Below are 23,568 nucleotides of genomic sequence, written 5' to 3' on the forward strand. Positions count from 1 at the left end.
GGACTATGCTCTCTGGCACATTCATATTATCAAACCCTTTCAGCTTCCAGACTAGCACGGCTGTGTCCAAACCGCCCATGGAGAACGGTAGCTAAATCCTCCCTTGTGCTGCCGGATTGTCTGGGTAAGCATCAGCTGTCCTGCGCAAAACCGCTCCATGCTGCGCTCCAGCAAGCTCACAATACGGGGGACTGCGTTCCTGTTACTGGGAACATTTTTTGCCATTTGTTTAGCTCCTCAGCACTGACACAGAGGTTTGACCATCCACGTGTTTCACACTGTGGCTCTTCCTATGTACCAAGCCAGATTTTCAGAACCATAACTGCGATCATGTGTTCATAAAGTTTTTCATAAACATATGACCGTCAAGCTAAAAAGGAATGGCCATGGCTTGCCATGTACTTGGCACCAAAAGTTGAGCTGCAGACGTGGTTGTGTAGACCGGAGGCAATTAGATGTGATGATACAGATGGCAGATCACAAGAGTGGACACCGCTGTGTCAAACTGCACTTCCCAAGTGCTTTAAAGCAAATCTCACCGCCAGCCCCTCCTCTACCGCTCTCTCGCCAAATCCCCCTGCTGCTGCCTCCACATCTCTCTCCCCAGTGCCCTCCCAGCCCTAGCCATCAGAAAATAACAAACTAAAAAGCAAGGCAGAACTCACTAAGGTCTTTGTTTATCTGAAGAAAAACTCTCAACTCCCCATTTTTAATAACCACCTACAAAAGTTTTTATTTTAAATCCGTAATTCTTTGACTAACTTTTTCATCTTGTGTACTTTCAGTCCAAAAGTGATATCGAACTCAGCTGGAAGCCCCAGTACCAAGCACACTGAAATTTCTTGCCCTCTCTGATAAGATGGAATCATCTGCCAGTTCATGACCTCTAGTCTTTAATACTAACATTAACTGGAAGGAAAAAAAGAGGGCTTAAGAACAAGCAAGAGTGGCCTCTTAAAAAATAGCTACATGAAAACCAGCACAAAGTCTGATCAACAGTTTTAGTGCAAAGGCTACCTTTAGATTTGCCATAGAATCAGCAATAGCAGAAGACCTTAAACCTTGTTCAAAGGTCAACAACAGCAGTTGCAGCAATTCTACAAAATGCAGATTCAGGAGTTGCCAGGAGTTCAACTCTGCTGTTTCTTTTCAAAGTTCATGTTTTAAACATCACATTGAAGGTCATATAACCACTTTTCAAACCAAAGCAGTAGCCAAAAGAGCAGCAATGACTGTTTAATTTATTTCAGACAGTAATGTACCATGCAATTTTGAACAACCCAGATCACTTATTTTAAATGCTGTTGCATGACTGAATTATCCAGATAAGCACATGATCTGGGAAATCCTGGGCAACTTAAACCCATGCCACAGTGCACGAATGATGAAAAGCAGCTTTGCTACCTTCCTTGGAACCATTTATATTTTCTTATGTTACTGACAACTTATGTTTTAACCCAAGTCTTGAAAAAAATCCACCCCACCACTAAGAAACTTAATCAGGTATGTCATTAATTTTCCCAGTATCTTAAGCTAAAACTGGGAACAAAGCAACAGAAAAAGAAATTTCTTGATGGTGTTAATTGTGAACCCAATTCTCTATGTCTGATCTCAATACACATGTTTAAAGCTAGTCACTGTTCTGCATCAAGAAGCACCCCAAATGGCAAAGCGTCCATTTCCTCAAGAGATATTTAGGTTGCCAGGAGGGAGACATTATCAGAGAAAGTATTTGTGAAAGAAACTTGCCTGAGAACTCCCCAAGAAGCAGGCTTTCCTCAACATATACAAACACCTAAGTTCTCTGGAGTGAGGATCCTTCGGCAAACTTCCTTAGACTGAGTGCCAGATAGGGTATCGCCTAACCCTCTATACAGAATTTTCTGTTGCTTTTTGGTCTTATAGGGGCTGGAGTCCAGATTATAGCCTCTTGCACCTTCCCCTACCAAAGTGGACTCTATTAATGAGAAGCAACCTTTCACCTCTCTTGCATGCAATTTCAGAAGGTCAGCAAGAACTGAGCTGGGGGAGGGAGAAGTCTGAAGAGCAGTCCATGTTCAAAAGCAGTGCAGACATAATTGTGATAATGAACATTACAACATCTCACTTCTTGGTGCCCAATTCCCAAACCACAACCTCCAATCCCCTGTGACAAAGCATGTGCCACACTGGGTACTCAAGGTTAAGAGAGAATTCAAATCAGCCTGCATACAGGAGCTCTAAAATGCTCAAAGAAAGGTGTAACCTGTACAGTGTCTTTTACCAGAGCTTAGATCCCCCACTTCAGGTGATGTAAAGGTGCTCAGGTCAGATCATGATTCACAAAATCTCCTAGAGACAACTAAAAGTTACTTTTTTGAAAAATGAGAGCAAGCCTTTCCTCTGAAAGCCCAGCAAAAACAGAAGGTAACAGCAGTACCTCTTTCTTACCAGAATCCTAAGAATAGGAATAGTTCAAAAGTTAGAGCCAGGTGCTGCTGAGAACCTTTCATGTGCAGATCCACTGGGAGAGAGAAAAAGATTTGACACACCTGGGCCCCCAGATCTCCATTCTTCACAGCAGCCCCCTAACAGCCTGATGTCCAGCTGTCAGTGCCCTGTTCTGGGAAAAGAGAGATGCAGGCTGGAAAATCCTGAGGCTGGGAAAAGTACCTGCTGCTATAAGATGGGGGAGAAGAACAGTTTCTCTTCTTCCTCTGACATGTTTATAAACCAAGGCTACTTATTTGTTTTTACAGAGCTGAGTTCTTTTGAAGCACTTCCCAAGCTGCTTTGAAAGAGACATGCTTAGGGATCCTGGTAGGTCTCTTTATTCTCAAATAACACACTGGCCCTTTTTGGGGCTCCTTTGCCTGAACGAACTCAGATTTTTCTTTTCCACAAGCAATGCCCACGACAACAGCTGCTCTGCTGGCTTAGGAGAAAAGACAGGAAATCAATTATGCTCTGATTAGTAAAAGGTTACCTATTGTACTTTATAATTACAACACGTTGGCAAAGCAAGAACAGAAAGGCGAAGCCAGCAACTACCCATATTTTAATTGCTCGGGCAAAGACAAGAACACAATACTTCAGGGATGTCAGTCATGGCAGTATAATTAATTCAAATGAGAAGCACTGATAGTTTTTTACAGGAAGAAAGCATTTTTGTGTGATGGCAGAAGAGCACATATCAGACCCACCGGGGTCAGTAAGCAATGGTATTCCTCTATCTGCACTACATTTGCTATCACAGTTTGAAAGAAGCAGCCCAGCTGATGACTGGGAGAAGTATGATGCAATGTAGCAAATGTTAACCAAGCCACTTGCCAAGTTTTCTTTCCCAAAAGCAGCTTCTACCAGCAAATATCTATTTAAATCACAAAGAAAAAAAATAATCTTTGTCTGCACTATGATTTTTCCTATATGCAATCATAAAAAGAAACTGAATGCTGGAAAAGGCAAATCATGGCAACACTACATGATATACATGATACTTTTTTTTTTTTTTTTTTTTTTTTGCTTATAAATGTACGTCCCACTTGTAGCCTAGCAACAACAGCAGCAGTCTGTGTCCAAGGGATAGAGCCTGCTGCTGGGGCTCTCTCCTCAGCACCGCAGCCATCTTTGGCGTGTCACTTGGCCAGGGATTTCACCATTCCCCACCAACGCTACCTCCAGATGTTCGCTACCTCCAGATGTTCAAGGTTGCTGCAGCCAGCTCAGCCATGTCACCTTCCCAACCACCACCTCTTGTCCCATCGCACGAGGTGTATATCACAGACACACGTCACCTGTTCACTTTGTCCCTTCATTAAGGAAAATAAAGCTGCTTTGCTAAAAAAGGGTTAGTGCGCGCCCATGTTTTATTTCAGTCCTGACTGCTGCAAGCTTGTCTCTGCTCCTTATTTTTTAACTCTCCCTTGGTAAACTGAAGTATCTGGCTCTTCCCAGGCATGTCCATGGCCCTCCTCTGTAGTTTCTCAGTATTCCCTATATCTTTTCCTGACAGGATGCATACCGGTGATTTTTTAATTGCACATCGGTACAAACCCAGCCTTGCGCCCCCTCACCCGCTCTCCTAACACCCACTGCAATCACAATAAATCATTCGCAATGCGATGAATTAAAATCAATAATCAACACTCACAGCAATTCCAACCCCTGCCTCTGGCTACCAGGCGCCTGCCCCCGCGGTACCCGGGGTGCTCTCCCGGGGCTGGGCGGCGGGGCCTGGCACTGCCGGTGTCCGGGCGAGGGGACACCCGCTGGGAGCTGGGGGGACACAGGGGCTGGGGCGCTGCGGAGGGCCCGGGGGACACGCGGGTCAGGGCCTCTGCGGGGGGACTGGTGGCAGAGGGCTGCGGGCCCCTGCCGAGGGGCCGGGGTGACCCGCGGGGCGGGCCTGCGGGGGTCGGAGGGAGGTGACCCGCGGGGCTAGGCCGCTACGGCGCCGGCGGTGACACGGGAGCTGGCTCCCCCGCCCGCTCCCCAGCCCCGCAGGGACCCCGGCCGCGACCCCGGTACTCACCGCGCCGCCGGCTCCGCCGCCCCTGGCCCCGCTGCCCGGAAGAGGCTCGCTCGGCGCCGCGGGCGAGGGGCCGGGGCAGGCGCTCGGGCCGCCCCGCTCCGCTTCGCTCCGCCCCGGCGGGGCAGGGCCGGGCCGCCCAGCGGGGGGCCGCGGTGCCGCTGGAGCCGGCCGGGGGCCGCCTGCCGCCCCCCCCGCCCCCCGAGGCCCTGAAGGGCGCCCGGTGTGACCCGGCAGCCCCACAGCCCGGGCCCCCTCCCCGCCCCGGCGCGGCGGTGCCTCCGCCGAGCGCCCCGGGCAGCGCGGGCGCCGTTCAAGCCTTGGAATTACTTTTCTAGTTAATGGAAGAAAATCTGTCGGGAAGATCCCCGGGGGGGGGTGGGTGTGTGGGGAGTGGCTGGGGCTGGGGGCAGCGGGCGGGGGAGCGGCCCCGGCAGCCCGGGCGGGTCGCTGCTGGCTCCCCCGTTACCGCCCGCGCCGCCATCCCCAGGGCAGGGACAGCCGGCGGCCGGGAGGCGTCCCTGGGAAACCACAGGGAAAGGGCCCTTAGAAAAATAACCGACTCTTAGGATCTAATCCTGAAAAGGGAATAAAAGTAATAAAGCGATGCATTCCTCTGAAGTCCATTCCAGCTAAGGAGAACTTGCTCGCGCACGGCGCCTTTAAAAATGTCAAATAAACACGGGTCCTTGATGTTGGAAGGCTGTGAACGGCTTTTGGAGCGTTTCTTTCCTTCTAGTAATTATGGCCAACCCACGTGTTAGAGCATCCAATAGCTTCTGCGTTTGGGATTACTTGTGCAGTCATTTGAGATTTAATAAAAATAGTATGGGTCCTCAGTGGCACTGTTTCTATTCTTTCTGCAGCCCAGCAGATCCCTAACGCAGGTTCCAGAGTCAGCACCTTAATGTCTAAGCCTGGTAGTGTTACAAGGCAGCCGCACACGAGCTGCTCTTATCCCATAACTGACGCTGAATCATCTGGGAATGGGGGAAAACATGTCCGGGTATGGCAGTACTGCATCCCATTTACAGCCTGCGGACAGTCCCAGTTTATCTCTTTTGTGGACCAGAATAACAAGCCAACACACAGAGGCCAATTGCAATTACCATTGTGTATATAAATATATATCCAGCCCAGCTCCTTGAAGGTCTTCTGTTAAAATTCCCTTTGTAACAACACCGCTCTGCCCACAGGTCTCCCCCCCGAAGGGGCAGCATGCTCTTATTAATAAAACACTTTGAATATGGGGCTGGTGAGCTTTGACCTCCCTATCACTGCTTGTTGCAGGATGCTAAATGGCAATTTTATATTAAAAGGCCAGAACTCTCCCCAGGTATTAAATTTGTGAGGAAACACTTACTGGTGAAATCTTCACTGTTAAGACTCAACTTCTATTAAAAATTGGATCCCTCCCCCAAAAAACATAATTGAGTAGGCTGGCGTTTGTTTTCAGCTTTTACCTAGCCTACTCAGTTTATGATTTTCAAAGAAAAGTTACGATTCAACTTTCATTCTGACACAGACACATCAAACCTCAGGTGTTCACCTATCTGTTTCCCCTGTGGCTCCACAACTTGGGTCTTCCATATATATATATATATGTGTGTGTGTGTGACAGTTGCAAGTGTAAATATACCAGGTGAGATTCCATCATGAAAGAGTAAAAACTGGAACTGATACTCCTGCGTTGCATTTTTCTTGTGCAACAAAATTTGTTCACAATTTATGTACTTTATGACTAGTGTCTTTAGTTCTTTTTAATCTTGTCAGGCAGATCCCAGTCTCCATAACCACTGACAAATTCAACACTGAATATATCTTTCATGGCACCTGGCTCTATCACTTGTTGCTAAACCCATTGCAATGACTAAGCAGGAAAGACATCTCATTCAGAAAATGGAGACAGCTGGATGTCGTGCAGGGAAAGAAATTAGTTATACTGGGGTATATGGTTTGCATTCTGAGGACTAATGCCTGCTTCCAATAATTTTCTTACATGCAAAAGATGCTAACTAGTTAGTCTGCTTGAAAACCACACATGGTCTTTTCTGCATAATAGAAACTCTGCTTGCAGACTCTTTAATGTAAATACCTAAATTCTTTCTGTGAGTCACTACATGGAAAGCTACATTCGTTCCTCAAGTTAATCATTTGCTCTATACTCGGTGCAGATGGTTTTGAACAGCTACTTAACTTCTCTTTCACTAGACTAGTCATTTCTCCCATTGCTGAGAAACAAATCTGATTTTTTGCTGTGAATCCTGAAGAGTCTTGAGATGGCTCTGCCTAACCAACAACAATTGCTCATGAGCCACAAAACTGGAAGGCCAATGGGCAAATATGGGTAGTCACAAAGAATATCTAGCCCCTGGCTACATGTGTTTCTTTGTCTGCACTAACTTTCTTATTGAAATGTTTTTGGCCGTATTACAAAAATGCAGGATCCAGGAGGATGTGCCAGCTCCCAGATCCCGATGTGTGTTTTGGCCTGATCCTGCTTCCATTCTGAGGGACCTGGTGTACTGATCCCGTCGGTGCCATCCGTGAGCAGGAAGGTCAGGGGGGTGGGCTGGAGGGGCTGCCATGGTTTCCAGCCAGCTTTCTGCCTTGGAGGATCGGGAGAGACTGACCCCAGAACGTGGCTTTGAGCATATTGATCTGCAGCTGAATATTGCAGATTTGTGCTTCAAAAGTCCTGGTCCCTCGAAAAGACTCCTCCACAGACAGTCCCATGCGATCAGTCCATGTAGCTTGGTCAGTGCCCCATTTGTAAGCTCAAGCGTGTGTTTTCTTACAGGTTCATGCAGAGTGTAGTATCTTGCTGGTTAAATTACAGTGGAAATACTAAGGGTACATCAGAAAGCATATGCCTAGAGACAACAACCTAATTAATTAAGTAAGCCCTACCTCAGCTCCTGTTGAAACATTCCTTTCAGTTGAAATTCCTTTCTCACGGAATATATTAATAAGACTCCTACAAACCTCCAGAGGTACATTCAGTCCTTTGCATTTGTTGAACTAGGGATGAATTTAACCCTGTGTGTTTCCATCTGGAAGAATTCCTGGACTATTACAGGACAAATTCTTCCCTATGCTGAGCAGAAAAGGACGATTTCTGTTCCTCTACACTTACTGCCTCATCTAAAAAATGAGCTTCATTGTATTTGCTTTCCTCAAGCTTTCCTGTATTTATAATATTTACATTGGGCATTAGATTTTGGTGCTTTTTCCCATTTCAAATCAGCTGAGAAAAACAGGGAGCTGCTGCACATCGCTTTTGTTAACGTGGATACCCAGTAAGTGGCACTGCAGGACAAGGTTTTCTGCAGCCCTGGCTCACCACAGTGCTGTCAACGAGTGTAAAGGCAAGCGTGGGATATGGCAAGACTTTTCTGCTCCATGAGAAAAGCGGCTGTGGAGCAGGTGGGGAATGATGTGTGGTGACAGTGCAAGGAGCTGGATGGAGTGTGTTCAGCTGCTGGTGCTGGAAGATAGGAACTGGCCTTGGCACCAAGCTGGCTGTTGTCAGGCCTTTGCCAGAAGAAACTAGCAACGTTTCTGGGAACTATTAATTAGCACTCGATGGCAGGTGCCTGTGAAGGCTTTGCACTGGGGTTTGCTACCAGGAGTGGAACACTGGGCCAGATGAACCACAGATATACAGCTTTTCCTATGGTCTACTGACTTACCGTACTTTAATTTTATGTAAAAAATCCAAACCCCAGAGTGGAAGGTACGTCAGTGCAGTCTGAGTGCCGATAAATTCAAAGACTGTTTCTGTAAATGAGCTAGGGGTTTCTGTGAGTCTGTGCTAGTGTATCAAAACCCACCATCCTGTTTTCCCAGTCTGAGCTGATAATGAATAAACTATTATCTAGGGAAATCTGGTCAAACAGACAAGTAATGCTACACTTTTTGGCAGTACAAATTGTAATGAAACCCTTACATAAGCTGATAAAGGATTACTTACAAAATCAGTTAAAGGTTTTGGCTCGTATCTGCAATATTAGAACCCAATTTTAGGTTACTCACGCTATACTGTGCCAAGCTAAATTGATGCATACCCAAGTTTCCTATTTATCTAGATGCATCGTTATGTCAGATAAGATGGGAAGGGAATGAAGAGGAAAAGCCAATCTGTGTTTAGAGGGGACACAGAGCTACGTTTAAAGGGATAAATCATTCTTTCAAGGGAATCAGGAAGCTATATCCTCCATGACGTGGCTATTTTAAAAACATCTCTTCTGGAATTGTTCAGACTGTGAAGCATCTATGCCAGCTGTTGTCAGCAAAAGACACTTGGCCAGGCAGGCTGGTCTGGGATGTCAATATGCAGCTGTGGATGCAGTATGGGGACAAGAGGAGGTGCAGCACCATCCTGTAGGGCACAGGGAACATCCACAGGATCTCACAACTGCTTCAGCCAGGCCTGACAAATTTTTTTCATCATCCTCTAGGGACCAGATATTGCTGATTCCTAATACTTTCACTTCCTGAGTCTTTCCAATTGCTTTCAAAAACAGCAATTAAAAATATGCACTCTCAAATGTTTATTCCTGTAGCGACATAGGATGGCACTCGATAACCTCTGACAGCACACAGAAGCAGAAGATGACACAAAAGAGCATGCCACGGCAACATGGGAAGGCAGGCAGCAACATGAGCAAACTGGTGAGAACAAGATGTGGCAGCAGAACATATGACAAAATAAGACACCACAGGACAACTCAGAATAGCATACAACATGTCACAGCATGAAATAGCACGCAACAGCACAAACAGTGTGGAACAACACTTGACACCATGCAACAGTATGATAGATATACCTGGAAAGCTGATAGAAATGCCTAGAGAGCAGTGAGAGATTCATAGCAGCAGGAAATTCCTAGGAAGTTATGGAAAAGGTATAGAAAACTATGGGAAATTCCTAAAAAGCTACAGGGAACGCCTGGAAAATTATGGAGAATTCTTAGAAAGCAGATCTGAATTCTGCTGGGGGGTGGGACTCCAGGAAAGCAAAATGTGAATTCTGAGAAAGTTGGCTACAAATTCCTAGAAAGCTAGAAGGAATTTCTTATGAAGTACAGAAGAATTGCTATAAAGCAATGGAGGAACCCTAGAAAGCAAGGCACAGTTCCTGGAAAGCTGTGGGAAATTTCTAAAGAGCAGAAGGGAACTCCTGGAAAGCAGAAAGGAATACCTAAAAACAGTCCACAACTACTAGAAAGCATCAGGGAAATTTCTAGAAAAGCATTAGGCATTTCTTGAAAACAGCTGGAAAGCTCTGCTGGAGGTTCCCCCAGTTTGGGAAGCCCCCTGTGCACTGCGCTGGAGTGCTCCGCTGCTGATCCTGCCAGTGCGGGATACAGAAAAATGCAGGAAAGCAATGGAAAAATCATGGCCAGCCTGTACATCCTGTAGTTCCTAAAGACCTGGGGGAAACTCTCAGAAAGTGATGCTGAGAAAAGCCCAGAAGAAAATCAAACCCTGTAAAGAGTGGGGAAAAAAGTGAAACCAGAAAGATAGGATTAGATGATTAGATCCCATCGCCTTTCCTGAAATGTAACCTAGAAAACATCCCTATTTTAACCTCTTTTGAGTGGAGAGGACTGGTTTGATGGGCTGAAGAAGGGACACGGAATGGTGGTGCTGGTGGAGCTGAGCCCTAACATGTGCTAAGCCCAGCCCTGGGCGGCTGACCTCTGCGGGGGGAGGGGAGCAGGGGCATCTTGCTGACTTGGAAGGCCCCTGACCTTGAGACAGATTTTGACAAATGAATGATGAAACTCAGGGAACATGTCCAGCCTGGGAAAGTACTGTCTGTTAGAGACTGTCATAGCAACAACTTTTTGCAACACAGGGCAGGGAAAAGCCAAGGGCATCGAGGCATGCTGTAAAGAGGGAGACATCGCCTGTATTGCTGGGATGAAACGGTCCTGCCTGATGTGGTGGGACAGGCACAAAGGCTGGAACAGAAAAACAGATCCAGATGAGCTAGGGTAAAAGTGGATTTGGGGTTATTTTATAGCTGAGGCAATCCAGTCAGGTCACTGGTTTTTCAAGAGTTTGAATGAAGATTATGGTAGGAGGAGTGAAGCAGCCCAAAGTTTAGACCTTTGTGTGGATTCTTGTTTGGAATATTGTTCTAATGTTTTATTGAACTTGGTGGAACTTTTCTGACTGCCATCAAGCCCAGACTGTGTGATTTGGTAAGGACTTTGACAACCAACATCTTGCCTCCAAGAACAATTTAATCCCAGAATCTGAAGGTGGGACCCTGGGTTGGTGCAGCTGCAACATCGCAACAACAGCAGCATTGTCTGGGAGGCTGCAGAAGGGAAAATGCTGTCTGAGACATCAGAGCTCCAGGACTGGGACATTTGGGGTGGTCTGGTCATTGCTGGGCTGCTGATTGACCCTGTCTGCTGCAGCTGGACCTGCCGCTCTCCTGTGTGGGCACGGTGGGGCTGCCCTCATAGCAAAGAGCCCTGGCTGGGTGTCCCTGGCAGGAGCTGCCTCCTCCTGCCACTCCCTGTGGTGCAGGTGCAAAATGCTTCTCTTGGTCTTCACTGCGAGCAAGAAGTGATGCTCTGTGCAGTATTGGCTCCTATTTTTTTTCGGTAAGTATTAGTTTAATTATCTTTAATTCATAGATTTGTAGCCTGCCAATGGAAAGGGCTGTGGAGCCTGACCATACTGGATGTGCAATAATGTGGACTTAATTATCAGCTGCAGTGAAAACTATTGCACTACACTCCTATTATTGCTCCACTAACCTTTAGAGGCAATGGGCTCCTGTAGGTCCCAAGCACATTCTTTGTCATCACACGTCCTGCACCAGAAAACCACAACAGTGTGCTGGTAGAACTTAAACAGTTCTTCTCCAACCAGTCAGGGACTGGGCTGGAACGTGGGGAAGGATCCATTTTAAGCTAGTGCAAAGCTCAAGAATAAATCTGTATCACCAGTTTAGGAGGGGAGAGTGCCACCTACCAAGCCATCTGCTAAGAAAATTGTATTATCTGCAGTCTCATCCACTGCTGCTAGAAATCACTGTCACACTCATTTGTGAAGAGTTTTGCTGCTAATATATCTATTTATATTCTTTTTATCGATCCAGTCAGAATTAATTATTTCTCAGATTAATTTCATTCTAATGAATCATTCTGTATCACTGGCTTTATTCAATTTCTGAAATACTAATTAATATGTCAAAGCCATCTTTAACATTAAAAGTGCTGTCATTTTTTCTGTGACATTTCTTTTGATTCATATATTCAACTTCAATTTTTCTGAGAGCCTAAAATGTCTGTCCAGTGTGGAGTGAAAGAAAAAATGCAAGCTATACAGTATTGGAAGAAATATGAATATGCAAATAAAGAATAAATTGGGAGTCAATGGCCCCGTCTGTATTTTTGTACTTCTTACTAGTTTACATGGTACTTCCTATAGCAGGTCCTCAGCAATCAGCTGTGTAGGGGTTTTATATGCATGGATGAGAATATAAAATTCAGCAGTACATCAAGTGTCTATATTCACTGGTGAAATGGTCAGGAATTTTGAGATACTTTGTGTTTGTTGGTTTAGATTAGGTTTTGAAGAAGGGGTCTTAGTGGTTTGCTGTGGATTTCCTGGCACTGTCCTGCCTTGCTGCAGGGCCCAGGCAGCCAGAGGAAGCATTTTTCTTCCCTTAGAGCTCTCCTCTCCTCTTCTCTCAGCTATAATATATTCTCAGCATCCTCTGCAGTTTGGCTCTCTACCCACTCCGGAGAGAAGTGTTGGCAGGGCAGTAATCCCTCTCCTACCCGTATCTGTGGCAGATGGAAATCCCAGAATGAGAAGGGGGGAAATATTAGGCTTCCCTGTTTGAGCCATTTCCAGGGTGATTGAAGATCCAGTAATGGCCTTTGGTTTGATGGAGCCGGTCAAATTGCGAGAGGAATGGTCACTCCAAGTGTTCATTGTAGAAAACATTTCTGTCTCTGGTCCTGTGGGAGTGAGTGGGTGGAACTGGAAAAAACCCATAAAAACTCACCGCATAAGCTCTGCTGATTAAATAACACCGTTATTGGCAGCATCGCACTGAGCTTAAATTACCCGTGGCTCCTGCGTGGCAGGAGGCTGGGGACTGTTTAGATGACAGCTTCTGCTCAGATCCCTGGTCGCGGGTTTATATTTCTCTTTCTTTCTTGTCTTCCACCTCTTTCCAAAAAGAGAGGTTTTGTTATAAAATCTGGGGTGTTACAGCTGAAACCAACCAGCTTTGCTCTGGGCTTGCACTGCAAATGTAGGGAGGGATTACCGGGGAGGGAGAGAAAGGGGAGCAGAGCTGGAACGGGCTCGGAGTAGGAGCAGGGACGGGAGGGGAACACCACTCCTTTCCCTTTACAAACGACCAGATTATAGTTTTCCACCACTCCTAAAGCTCACGTGTGCAGAGCCCTGCAGACTCGAGGCTGCTTTTTGAGAGTCTGGTGCATGAGCTCCAGATCCCTGGAACCAGTAGCACTGCCCAACAAATCCTTCCCATTTATACCCTCCTTGCATTACCCCTTGCGTCCAGCTCTGCCACTGCCTGGATTAGCTGTCTCAACAGGTCATTTAAACCCAGATTTCCACACAGGGTGTTTCTGCTTGGGCTTTTTTCCTTTTCCTTTTCCCTGTCAGTGTCCGGACTTTTGCACATACTTCACCAGTGACCTGGTACCCAGGGATGGTTTGTGCACTGGTTGCCACTGGAAATAGTTCAAAAGCCAACATTCACAAGGGCACTGATGTGCTTTTTGAGATCAGTCCTACTGAATCCCCCGGACTCCAAGGTGCAGCCTTGCCTATAATCTACAGTAAAAAAAAAAAAAAAAGTCTATACTCAATACTGAATATTTAAGCCTCGTCGTCGGTGTTTGGGGGCTAGAAATCATTTCTCTTGCTGATCCTTTCTCCCTGCTGGTGGATCTTTATCATTCAAGAATGAGCTCGAGATCCTTGGAGACAGTTATTTTTTTTTATAGCAGCAAAGTAATAGGTTTTTTCTGCTGCTACTCTTCGCTCTGTGCTTTTGTACTCACTACTATGGTTTTCCCTGTGGAATGCCCAACACGATAATATCAATTTAACCAGTGTGCTTCACTGATCTTTAAAAGAGTTCATAGCTGCTGTTCGATTTCTAGGAACCCTTGATTTTTCTGAGAAGGTTACACTGAGGCTAAAGTTATCTTGGCTTATTAGTATAACCCATTCATTTAGAGACCTGACAGTTCCTTTGGACGTTATTTCTGCTAACATGCCTCAGCTGATTTCATGTTTCATAAATCTCATGCATGCAGACTCAAAAAGTCATCCTCAGAGTGATGTGAGTACAATGTGTTTCCACATACTGTAGTATTATTTTGTAAATTAAGCTGCCTTTCTCCAGCTCTAGCATGTGCGCTGTTTTGCAGATGAAAGCATGTTTATCTCTGAATTCAAAAGCTGGACTTTGTTCAAGTCTGACTTGGTCTTCCAGTAGCTAATTACTGTTTGGATGAAGATTATTTGGATCAAGGTGCTACTCAGTATTTATATTTTTTATATCTTCATATGGACCAAATAGGACTTTCTCCAACCACAGTCTTCTGGGAGAAGCAGGTGCCTCACAGGGTGGTAACAGATACAAAAGCTTTCCTTTGCTGGGCATTGCTTTGATTCTAGCATCAGTCAGTAGTGATTGAAAAGCATTAAATAAAATTAAGTGGCTGTTTTATGTGGGTACCCAGGGAAAATTAAACAGGCTGTGTGCTTGTTTCTGAATTTCCGAGAAACACCTGCACCGTTGTTCTGTTGCTGGCAGTTTTAGGCAACTCCTGACCTGGATAAGAGCTGATCCTTCTTGCGCTGGCTGGAAGCAGGTTAGGCAGGGAGCAGCAAAAGGAAAAATCACCCCATACTTTAAACTGGCTCCCAGAGTCCTGTCAATTGGCTGCCTAATCCCACCACTAAATTTACCTAAATAATAATAGCGGTTTAATGGATTTCACTTCTGCTCCTCACCTGGGTATGACTACTAAGTCACGAAAGTTTTAAAAAGCTTACAAATTAGCTGAAGAGACAAATGAGTACAGCAGGGTGCCCTGCGTGAAATGCTGTTGTTTGAAACCTGTGTAGGCACCGAAGGGGCTTCACTGCGTTTGTACGGGCTTGGCTGAGCCAGACCCCGTATCTGTCCCTGAGCTGGTCACACCGACACCCGGCAGGAGGGAGGCTCGGACTTCTGCAACAGATGTTGAATTGCCAAACAAGTAAGGACCGTGAGGTTCTTATAGGCTGCTGAGTAGGAAGCAAAAAGGCTAGTTTTTTAATGTCAGGTTAAAATGAAAGTTGTAAACCCTCACTCATATGAACAGCGTTAGGGTCTTCCAACGCTGAATTCAGCCTCTTCCCCAGAAAAGGCTGCTCCCTAGCAAAGATGAACTGAAAAGAAGAGTTTGCTGGATGAGCTGGTAAGGAAATGATCAAAAGCAGACTGCTCCCTCCTCTGCAGCATGTACCTCAATATTTTTCTCCAGTGTGTCTCGAAAATTGTGCTGTTTGTATACTTTGGAGTTGTGATTTCTCCTGGAATAATCCAGGACAGCTGTGGTAGAAAGCCATCGTGGGGGAGCCTCTGGAAGTTGTTACAAATAAAACCAAATGTGCTCAGTGACTTCTTATGCACGCAAAGTTTCCCTCAGCCTAGGGTTTCTACTGAAAAACGTTTTCAGAAAATAGGTATCACGCAGTAAACCTCACCTGTGTTGTACTCTAAGAACAGGAGAAAAAAAGGAAAACAATCTTGAAAAAAGAAAACTCACAGTGAGTTTCATTAGAGATCTCTATTACCAAACAGCACAGGATTAATTTTCTTGTCTTTTTTCATCCTCCTCTGAGGATGAATGATGATTAAAGGGCAAGATAGTAAGAAGGGGGAATGAGAACTTGCTGAGAAGCAGTTATAAGAGAAAAAAAGAAAGACAGGGGGAAAGGAAAACAAGTGTTTAGTTCGCTCGTCAAGGTTAGCTTAGCACTGTATCTGCTTTAACTGACATGATGAAAAATTACAGCTGGCACAAAAGCAACTTCGCTAATGCTGTACCCCACAAAATTTATCTTGACAACTTAGTGCGCTTACTTGTTCTTCTAGGGGGGGTTTAACCTCCCTGGGATGCCTTTTATCTTCGTTCTCCGTTTTTTTTTGGAGTTAGATTCCTGTGCAAAGGTAGCAACTTGCAAATCAGCATGTTCATCTTCCGCTGGCTGTTGCGGCTAAGGTAAGAAAGGAAAAAATCCTTTTGGAAGCAAGAAGGGGTTTGAGACATAACTGCCGTGTTTTGGTGCTCTCTACCGAGCCGGAAGGATTTTTTGCAAAGGAGAAAACACGGTGTGAAGAGCGCGGCAGGACGGCAGCTCACGGCACCGGCTCTCTTTGCGGACACGAGCTCCGCATCTGCCGTCGGGGGGGGCCGCTCTGCGGCGCGGGGGGGCCGAGAGCCGCAGCCCCGTGTGGCGCCGCCGTCCCCTGCCTCACCTCGGAAGGGGTGGTCGGGAGCGGGTCCTCGGGCAGCCGCACGCCCCTGGAACCCGGGCTGGGGGTGTCCCGCCCCCGCGCAGGGACAGCGATGCCCTTCGCCCGCCTTACTTGCCCAGGGCTGGCGCTCGCCCGTCGGCGGCTGGGGCTGGCCGGGGCGGGGGGGCGCGGAGCAGCCCGGCCCCTCGGGGCAGCCCTGAGGCCCGGCTGGGCTGGCGGCCGCCTCCGCGGGGCGGCGCGGCTGGGCGCGGGGCCGCGGCCGCCCAGGAGAGGGAGCCCGGCGGCCGCGGCTGCGCCGGGAGCGGCGGGGGCGCGGGGCTGCGCCAGGCGGCGGAGGCGGCGCGGAGCCGAGCGGTGCCCCGGTGCCGCCCGCCGCCGGCCCGGCCGCTGGGTACCGCCGCGCTTGCCGCCCCGGCCCCGCTGTGTCGGGAGGGCGTCCCGGCCGCCCGCCCCCCTCCGCCGGCGGTCGGGGGAGCCGCGGGTGCCTCCGGAGCGTCGCCAGCCCCGAGCCGGGCGCCGGTACTTACTTTCCGCACCAGTTCATCGCGCTCAGCCGGCACCCCGGGCGGCCGCAGCTCGGGACGGGGCAAAGTAATTTCGCCGCTCCAGGAGCCCGGCTTTGCCTCTCGCCCCGGCAGCCTGCCGGGCCGTCATTCCCCAGGAAGGCGTTAAAACCGGGGAGAGGCTGCCCAGAAGAAGCTGCGCCCGACCGAAGATGTTAGAGGAGGCGAAGAGGGGTTGCTTTTTGCCTGCTGCGTGCCTCCATGCCTGTCTTTCCCTTGTCTTAATCCTTTAGGAAGGAGACGCCGAGCAGGCAGAGCTTTCCTGGAGGGGCGATGCTGCCGAGCCCTGCCCCGGGCAGGAGGAAGCCCTCGCCGCCGGGACCCCCCGGCACCGGAGATGCGCGGCCCGGGGCGGGCTGCGGGAGAGCGTGAGGAGCTGCCTCCGCCGGCGCTTTCCTGAGAGGGAAAAAGCATGGTGAAAGCTGGGCCCGATCCCTGGAGCGCAGCCCCGCTGAGCGGGAGGTGGGATTATTCCGGGGCAGTTATGAGGAGCTATAACCTGGCAGCGCAGCGTTAAAGCGACTTGGCCCCGCTGGACGAGGAACCCGCCGCGGGCACCGCAGCCGCGCCCTGGCCGAGGTGGGGTGGCTCAGCATCCCCCCCCCCCGCCTCCTCCTCTCGTCCCTCTTTCTCCTAAGAGTGAACGACAGAAGAAAGAACCGGTGCTCGGCTTTTGCCAGTGTTGGGAATACCGTGCCTTTTGACTGGGATGACCTACCCTGACGTGCCGCTTCGACGGGATGTACAAAGTGCGGCTGGGACTGCTCCGGCCAACAAAGTTTGTGGAATGACGGGCAGGGGCTGTGGGATGGAGGCAGCTGGGCACACGCCGGTGGGGTCCGTCACATGCAGGCCGACAGCACCGATCTGCTGCTCCCCTGAAAACTAATTCCTGATGGTCAAACTCTCCTGGTTTTTACTTCTCCCCTGCCAATTTGCACTTTCAGGGAAAACACACACACACCTGATGCAATGCAGTGTTTCAGTGTTGGTTTTGTATGTAAGATTTGCTATGCAATTCCAAAACTAAAAGAGGAGGAGAGACGGCCCTGCATCCCAGAGCAAACAGAGAATCAGAGGTGAAAGGTAGGAGCCAGCATTTCTCATTTAAATAAAGCTAAATAACCTGAGCTACTTCTTACTGAAAACCTTTAAAACACACTTACTGTATGTGTATTTTTTTTTGTCTTGGAAGTGTAAATCAGTTTGAAACGAAGTGAAGATTTGCTTTCTGACGCTGCCCGGAAACAGAGAACTGATGCATTTTGTAACAGAAGTGTACCGAGGAGGAAGGATGGAGTGTTTCATCAGTGAGACATTTAGGAAACTAGAGGAAAAGCCCCTCGTATAGCATGCTTCAGTAAATATGAAGGGCTAGTGCAGTGGACGCTGGAAACACTCGATCAATAGCCTATTTAAGTGGGAATATATGTAAGCATGGAAAAGTGATTGCTTCCCTGTCTGTGGGGTGTATTTGCAGAGGACAGCAGCAGAACATTTGCAGGTGAGCTGTCTGAATTAGGCTACTTCATGCTGGGGTGGTGCAGTGTGTTTCTGAAGGGATTGCTTAAAAAACAGTCTGTAGGGTAGACTGGATTAGTGCATTTTCAGTTCTTGCTCGTAGAGCTTTCAGTGTTGTTCAGGATGATTCAAAGTTGGTGAAGTCCTTCTGGGGGCGAAGGGACTGTAAGAAAGGACCTTTTGGTCTATTTGGTGATGAGTAATTAATGGACGTCTGATGTCTGTGATCTCTGCAAGGAAAGGAGCTGATGTCATCATGAAAATCATGATATGATTTTCCCTCAGGAGAAACTATGACTTGGAACGACACCACTATGGATGGGGAAGGGTTGCTGGTGGAAAGGGACTCTTCCTTTCGGATCCTCACAGGCTGCTTCCTCTCGCTCCTCATCCTCTCCACGCTGCTGGGAAACACGCTGGTCTGTGCAGCTGTCATTAGGTTTCGCCACCTCAGGTCCAAGGTGACCAACTTCTTTGTCATCTCCTTGGCCGTGTCAGATCTCTTAGTGGCAGTTTTGGTCATGCCTTGGAAAGCTGTGGCTGAGATCGCTGGTTTCTGGCCTTTTGGTTCATTTTGCAACATCTGGGTGGCCTTTGATATTATGTGCTCAACAGCTTCCATCCTAAACCTCTGCGTCATTAGTGTGGACAGATACTGGGCCATCTCCAGCCCGTTTAGGTATGAGAGGAAGATGACCCCCAAGGCAGCCTTCATCATGATCAGCGTGGCGTGGACTTTGTCTGTGTTGATTTCCTTCATCCCTGTGCAGCTGAACTGGCACAAGGCTACAACCACAAGCTTTTTGGACCTAAATGCCAGTTTACAAGGTATAAGCATGGACAACTGTGATTCTAGCCTAAACAGGATGTATGCCATCTCCTCTTCTCTAATTAGCTTCTATATACCTGTGGCCATCATGATAGTAACTTACACGAGGATATACCGGATTGCTCAGAAGCAAATACGACGCATCTCAGCTTTGGAGAGAGCAGCAGTGCATGCCAAGAACTGCCAGAACACGAGTGGCAACAGAAGCAGTATGGACTGCCAGCAACCAGAGAGCAACTTCAAAATGTCCTTCAAGAGGGAAACGAAGGTTTTAAAGACTTTGTCGGTGATCATGGGGGTGTTTGTGTGCTGCTGGTTGCCATTTTTTGTATTGAACTGCATGATTCCCTTTTGCGAGCCTACCCAGCCATCCAAGGGAGCAGAAGCTTTCTGCATTAATTCCACCACCTTTGATGTTTTCGTTTGGTTTGGATGGGCTAATTCTTCCCTCAACCCCATCATTTATGCCTTCAATGCTGATTTCCGCAAGGCATTTTCAACCCTGCTGGGATGCTACAGGCTCTGCCCTATGTCCGGCAATGCTATAGAGACTGTTAGTATTAACAATAACGGAGCAGTTGTTTTTTCGAGCCAACATGAGCCCAAAGGGTCCAGCCCCAAAGAGTCTAATCTGGTTTATCTGATTCCACATGCAATTATGTGTCCAGAAGAAGAACCTCTCAAAAAGGAAGAAGAGGGGGAACTATCTAAGACCTTGGAGAAAATGTCTCCAGCACTGTCGGGTATCTTGGATTATGAAGCTGATGTTTCTTTGGAAAAGATCAACCCCATTACACAAAATGGGCAGCATAAAACCTGAACAGTAAGGTTTACTCAGCAAGACCCAATAGTGTGTATTGTAATAGTCTTTAAAAAAAAAAAAAAAAGATACACAAGATTTTTTTTTTGGTAAGAAACTAAGCTCTAGGGAGAAATACACATTTACACCAAGCCCAGAATTAATTTTCCTGGCATTCAAAGCAAATTTAATATTTTAAACAATAAACAGAAAAGATACTGAAAATTGGTTAAAAAAAAGGTTATTAAACTGTACTGTTCATACTGAGGAAAATATACAAATTTAGATACAGTGCAGTGACAAAATACTGCTTCTTTACACAGAGAAACCAATTTCTAGCTGAAAATGAGGCAAAAGATAAATGTTAAGTATTTAAAGATTAATGTTTACTAGAAGTTAAAAGATTGCTGTGTCTTGTGGTAGTGGGTGTTAACAGGTCCTAATTAAAGACTGAGGGATTGTAAAGGTAGGTAGATGCCTTCTTAAAATTATTTCTGACAAATAATTGAGCCTTATAATGAGAATGGTTATTTTTAAAGCTTTGGGAAGTAATATGTTGATACTGGTTTTATTTCTTTATTGTTTTAAATTGATATTTTTCATATGTTATAACAGATCTAGCTTTATTTATGTTATTTAAGATGTTTAAATAATGGGATATTTTTGGAGTGTCATAACTGCATTTTGACCAGTCAACCAGTCAGCACTTTATTACAAGCTCTGATAGTCTGGAGAGCTGGTGAGGGGAGTGAAGGAATGTTAAGAAGCTCAGCAAGAAATGAAGGAATCTACAAACCTGATGCTGTGTGGAGTTCATTTGCTTGTGGGCTTTTTTTTTTCTTAAAGTGGGATTTCTTTCAAAAGATAGGACCAGCGTTGACTGAGTTGTGAATTATCTTCCCTTATAGAAATAAAAGAAATTGCTGCTATTTATTTTTAAAAAGTTTCATGTTACAAAGACTTTGCTAGAATGTCAAGTTTGTGGGTCTGTAAATACCTTAAATATGACTACAACCTTAAGAAGACTCCAATTTGAGAAGAAAAGCTTCTTAGATAACAATTCTTAGTAGATAACGTTTTGTATTTATGTAAGATAAACAGCTTTCTCAGACTTTTCTTATTTCAAGTCTTGGATATCTTTTCTGAACAAACACAATTGGTTATAATGGTAGTAAACATGCCAAACCTCGTTACCGTCTGTATTATTGCAGTACCACCAGGATCATGCTGTCTGTCTGCTGCTGTATCACAGTCAGAATTAAAAAGTGAGGTACCTAGTGCTTTACTTTGGAAACTGGGAGGACGTTACATTTTAGTAATTGCCATGTCGATAGTCCATTCAAATAAGGAATAGTGCCTCATTACCATTTTGGATTAAGACATTTCTAAATATGGATGGAACTGCAGCCCCCACATCAGAAACTTCCTGTGAGCTCCAAAAAAAGTTGCCAATGTTTAATTAAAAAAACCTGCTACTTTTCCGTTTTCCTTCCCTGCTGCTTTCCCTTTGTCATGCTAAAGAAATCAGTGAACATTAGCAACAGGAACATTGGGTGTTGATACTCAGCAGCATTCAAAGAAAGCTTTTTGTTTTCTGAATGGCAGAAAATACCCTTTGGAGCAACTTTTTTCATAACGTATATCAACAAAATGTGTTGTCAGGAAAAGAGAACTGAGAGGAAAAAAATTTTAAAGTCTTATGAACTATATACATCCTGCATCAGGTCTGTGTATTTATGTATTGTGAATGTTTTCATAATTTTATTGCCTGTATGCTGCTTTCATACATATAATAAAATTATTTTGTGAACAGGAGGTCAAATGAAGCAATCTACATTGCATTTATTAAACACACGCTGGGTTTTGGCAGTTGTATCGATGTGTTAAAGGCGAGGACGGTTCCTCTTTTTCCATTTGCCCTCATTTGGGATCACACCTGTGAGGCAGATGGGAATTTTTACTACAAGCAGGAGAAAGCCCTCTCTGCTGAGAGACCTCTGAACCTTTGCTGTAAACTAGGATCTGAAAGCAGTAAACGCGGTTTGGAAACAACCACACTCTGTTTTAATGTAACTAGTTAAAATGTGTAAAGCTCAATCTGCTGGTAACTCTTACTTAAATGATTTTTTTTTTTTTTTTGCCTTGGTGTATGAGTAGTGAGTTTGGTTTATTGCATGCTTTTATTGTTGCTTTTTTTTTTCTTCTTTTTTTTCCCCCCAAGTTGGGCACTGCTTTTCAGAGCCTGGTACAGCCCTGCTGCTAGCGTCTGTGTTTTGGAACAAGAAGAGTCATTTCAGAAGCGAGGCGATGGTGGGTACAGCTGAAGCACAACACTGTCCCTCTGGTCGTGGCAGCCCTCGACTTTGTTTCTGCCTCTGTCAGCAGATTCGTTTTGAAATGAAGAAATGAACAACCATGGTCACTTCTGCCTCAAGGATTACTGGAGTGACCCATGCGTTCAGCAGCTGGGATCTGAGCTGGCGTAGGAGCTGTGGAGGTGTCCAGCTCCCCTTGGTGCCGGCTTCCCTGGGGCACTGACGGCAGCAGGGAGGCACACCTGCCCCCAGGCTTCCTTAGCTCCTTGGGTAAAATTTCCTGGCATGGGTGCTGATGCCCAATTTTTTTTTTTTTTTTTTTTTTTTTTACTTTTGAGGAATTCTTAAAAATTATACAGGCCAAAGGCCAATGATGAAGTTTTGTGGTTGCTTAGTTAAATACATGTGCCTTCAAAAGCTTTTATTCTCAAAACTCCCAGCAGTCTGATATAATAGCAAAATACAAAATACCATGGAAGGAGATCATGTAAAGCAAGATGCTGTTTTTGTACTAATTTATATGGGGATGATTTGTGTTCTGAAACAAATGGTTGCTCTAGTGTGACCAGGAGCCATCCCAGGACCTCCCTCCTTGTGGATGGACCGGAGTTTCTGAGGGGCTCTGCGGAGGTCGGTGGAGAAGCGCGACCTGTTTCTGCTGCTGGGTGCTTCCCTGTGGGGGGACAGGCGCCCTGCTAAAGGCAGGGCAGGGGAGTCCATCTGCCAAGTTGATTTAATTGTTTTATCTCTCGTCCTATTTAAACTGTTTTTTGCTTCTACCCCTTTCCCTTACATTCATCTTAGAATACCATGAATTCGCCTTGATCCGCATTTACCAACGTACCCCATTTACCCCTTTATTTTCCAGCCTTCCCAATGTGGGTTTCTTTACCTCTCCTCCTTTTCTCCCACCGCTGCCGGAGCCGTTCTGTCACCCTGTTTGGCTTTATCAGCCCCAGTAACCCTTTGCTTGAGAGAAAGTCCAAATTAAAATCCTACCCTCCAGCATAGCCAAGAGTCCCAGCCTGCACCCAGAAATGCCTCTCTTACCTGTTGCAGAGCCTGGAGACCAGTGTCAGGGGCGACTAGAAGGGACAACAGCATGTACCTGCTAACTGCTACTCTATTTATGTGCTGAGTTAATTGCTCGGGAGCCGTATTACCTGTTCTGTGCCTGCTGCCCAGCTGCTTGAAACCAGTGGTCTGCGGAAACTGCTGGTCACACCAATGTCACAGTGCACCCCAGGGGCTGGAGACATGCCAGAGCTGATAGCAGGGAATTAACAGATACGGTTTGGCCATAGTAACCCTGCGAGCAGCCTGCGAGGAGGGCTTACTGTTCCCTGCTAGCAGGCAGCCGCAGCCTCTGCTGTTCTGGAGGACAGAGCAGCAGAAGTTCATTTGCAATAACGTCACCTTTGGGATAACAGCCACTTAAGTGAAATGCTCCCCAGGAATATTTTTCCCACCATGTGTTGCAATATGTGGC

At 46.6% G+C, this 23,568-nt stretch overlaps 2 protein-coding genes and 1 long non-coding RNA gene across 10 annotated transcripts in view; 1 reads left to right on the forward strand and 2 right to left on the reverse strand.

Moving 5' to 3' along the window:
* SFXN1 (sideroflexin 1) overlaps positions 1 to 16,597 on the reverse strand; it is a 46,785-nt gene extending 30,188 nt beyond the window's left edge. Inside the window, exon 1 of one of the 6 annotated variants that reach the window (XM_040603115.1) lies at positions 16,580 to 16,597. The gene's annotated coding sequence lies outside the window, so the exon portion shown is untranslated. Of the gene's footprint in view, positions 1 to 1,749; positions 1,768 to 2,430; positions 2,449 to 2,652; positions 2,671 to 4,129; positions 4,230 to 4,510; positions 4,637 to 16,579 lie in introns of those variants that run through there. The other 5 variants (XM_040603122.1, XM_040603112.1, XM_040603114.1 and 2 more) reach the window with 5 other exon arrangements.
* A 3-nt stretch (positions 16,598 to 16,600) lies between these two features.
* DRD1 (dopamine receptor D1) lies at positions 16,601 to 21,577 on the forward strand. Of its 3 annotated transcripts, none has more exons than XM_040603106.1 (2): positions 16,601 to 18,119; positions 18,422 to 21,577. In XM_040603106.1, the coding sequence occupies exon 2, from the start codon at positions 18,430 to 18,432 to the stop codon at positions 19,783 to 19,785; it is 1,356 nt and encodes a 451-aa protein (XP_040459040.1). In that variant the 5' UTR covers positions 16,601 to 18,119; positions 18,422 to 18,429; the 3' UTR covers positions 19,786 to 21,577. The 3 variants fall into 3 exon arrangements, with proteins under 3 accessions (XP_040459040.1, XP_040459042.1, XP_040459039.1); XM_040603108.1 differs by having other exon boundaries at positions 16,601 to 17,701; XM_040603105.1 differs by having other exon boundaries at positions 16,602 to 17,701; positions 17,811 to 21,577.
* Positions 21,578 to 21,586: 9 nt separating this feature from the next.
* LOC121092320 lies at positions 21,587 to 23,009 on the reverse strand. Its single transcript, XR_005829261.1, has 2 exons — positions 22,972 to 23,009; positions 21,587 to 21,700 (listed from the first exon to the last, which is right to left on the reverse strand). It is a non-coding gene; the product is annotated as an uncharacterized LOC121092320 (long non-coding RNA).
* Positions 23,010 to 23,568: the final 559 nt, after the last annotated feature.

The sequence above is a fragment of the Falco naumanni genome, chromosome 8 (genome assembly GCF_017639655.2).
Source record: "Falco naumanni isolate bFalNau1 chromosome 8, bFalNau1.pat, whole genome shotgun sequence".
In the NCBI taxonomy this organism is placed as follows: domain Eukaryota; kingdom Metazoa; phylum Chordata; class Aves; order Falconiformes; family Falconidae; genus Falco; species Falco naumanni.

Excerpts from the sequence above, each read along its gene's own strand:
- DRD1 (XM_040603106.1), top strand. The coding sequence starts at position 18,430 with ATGACTTGGAACGACACCACTATGGATGGGGAAGGGTTGCTGGTGGAA.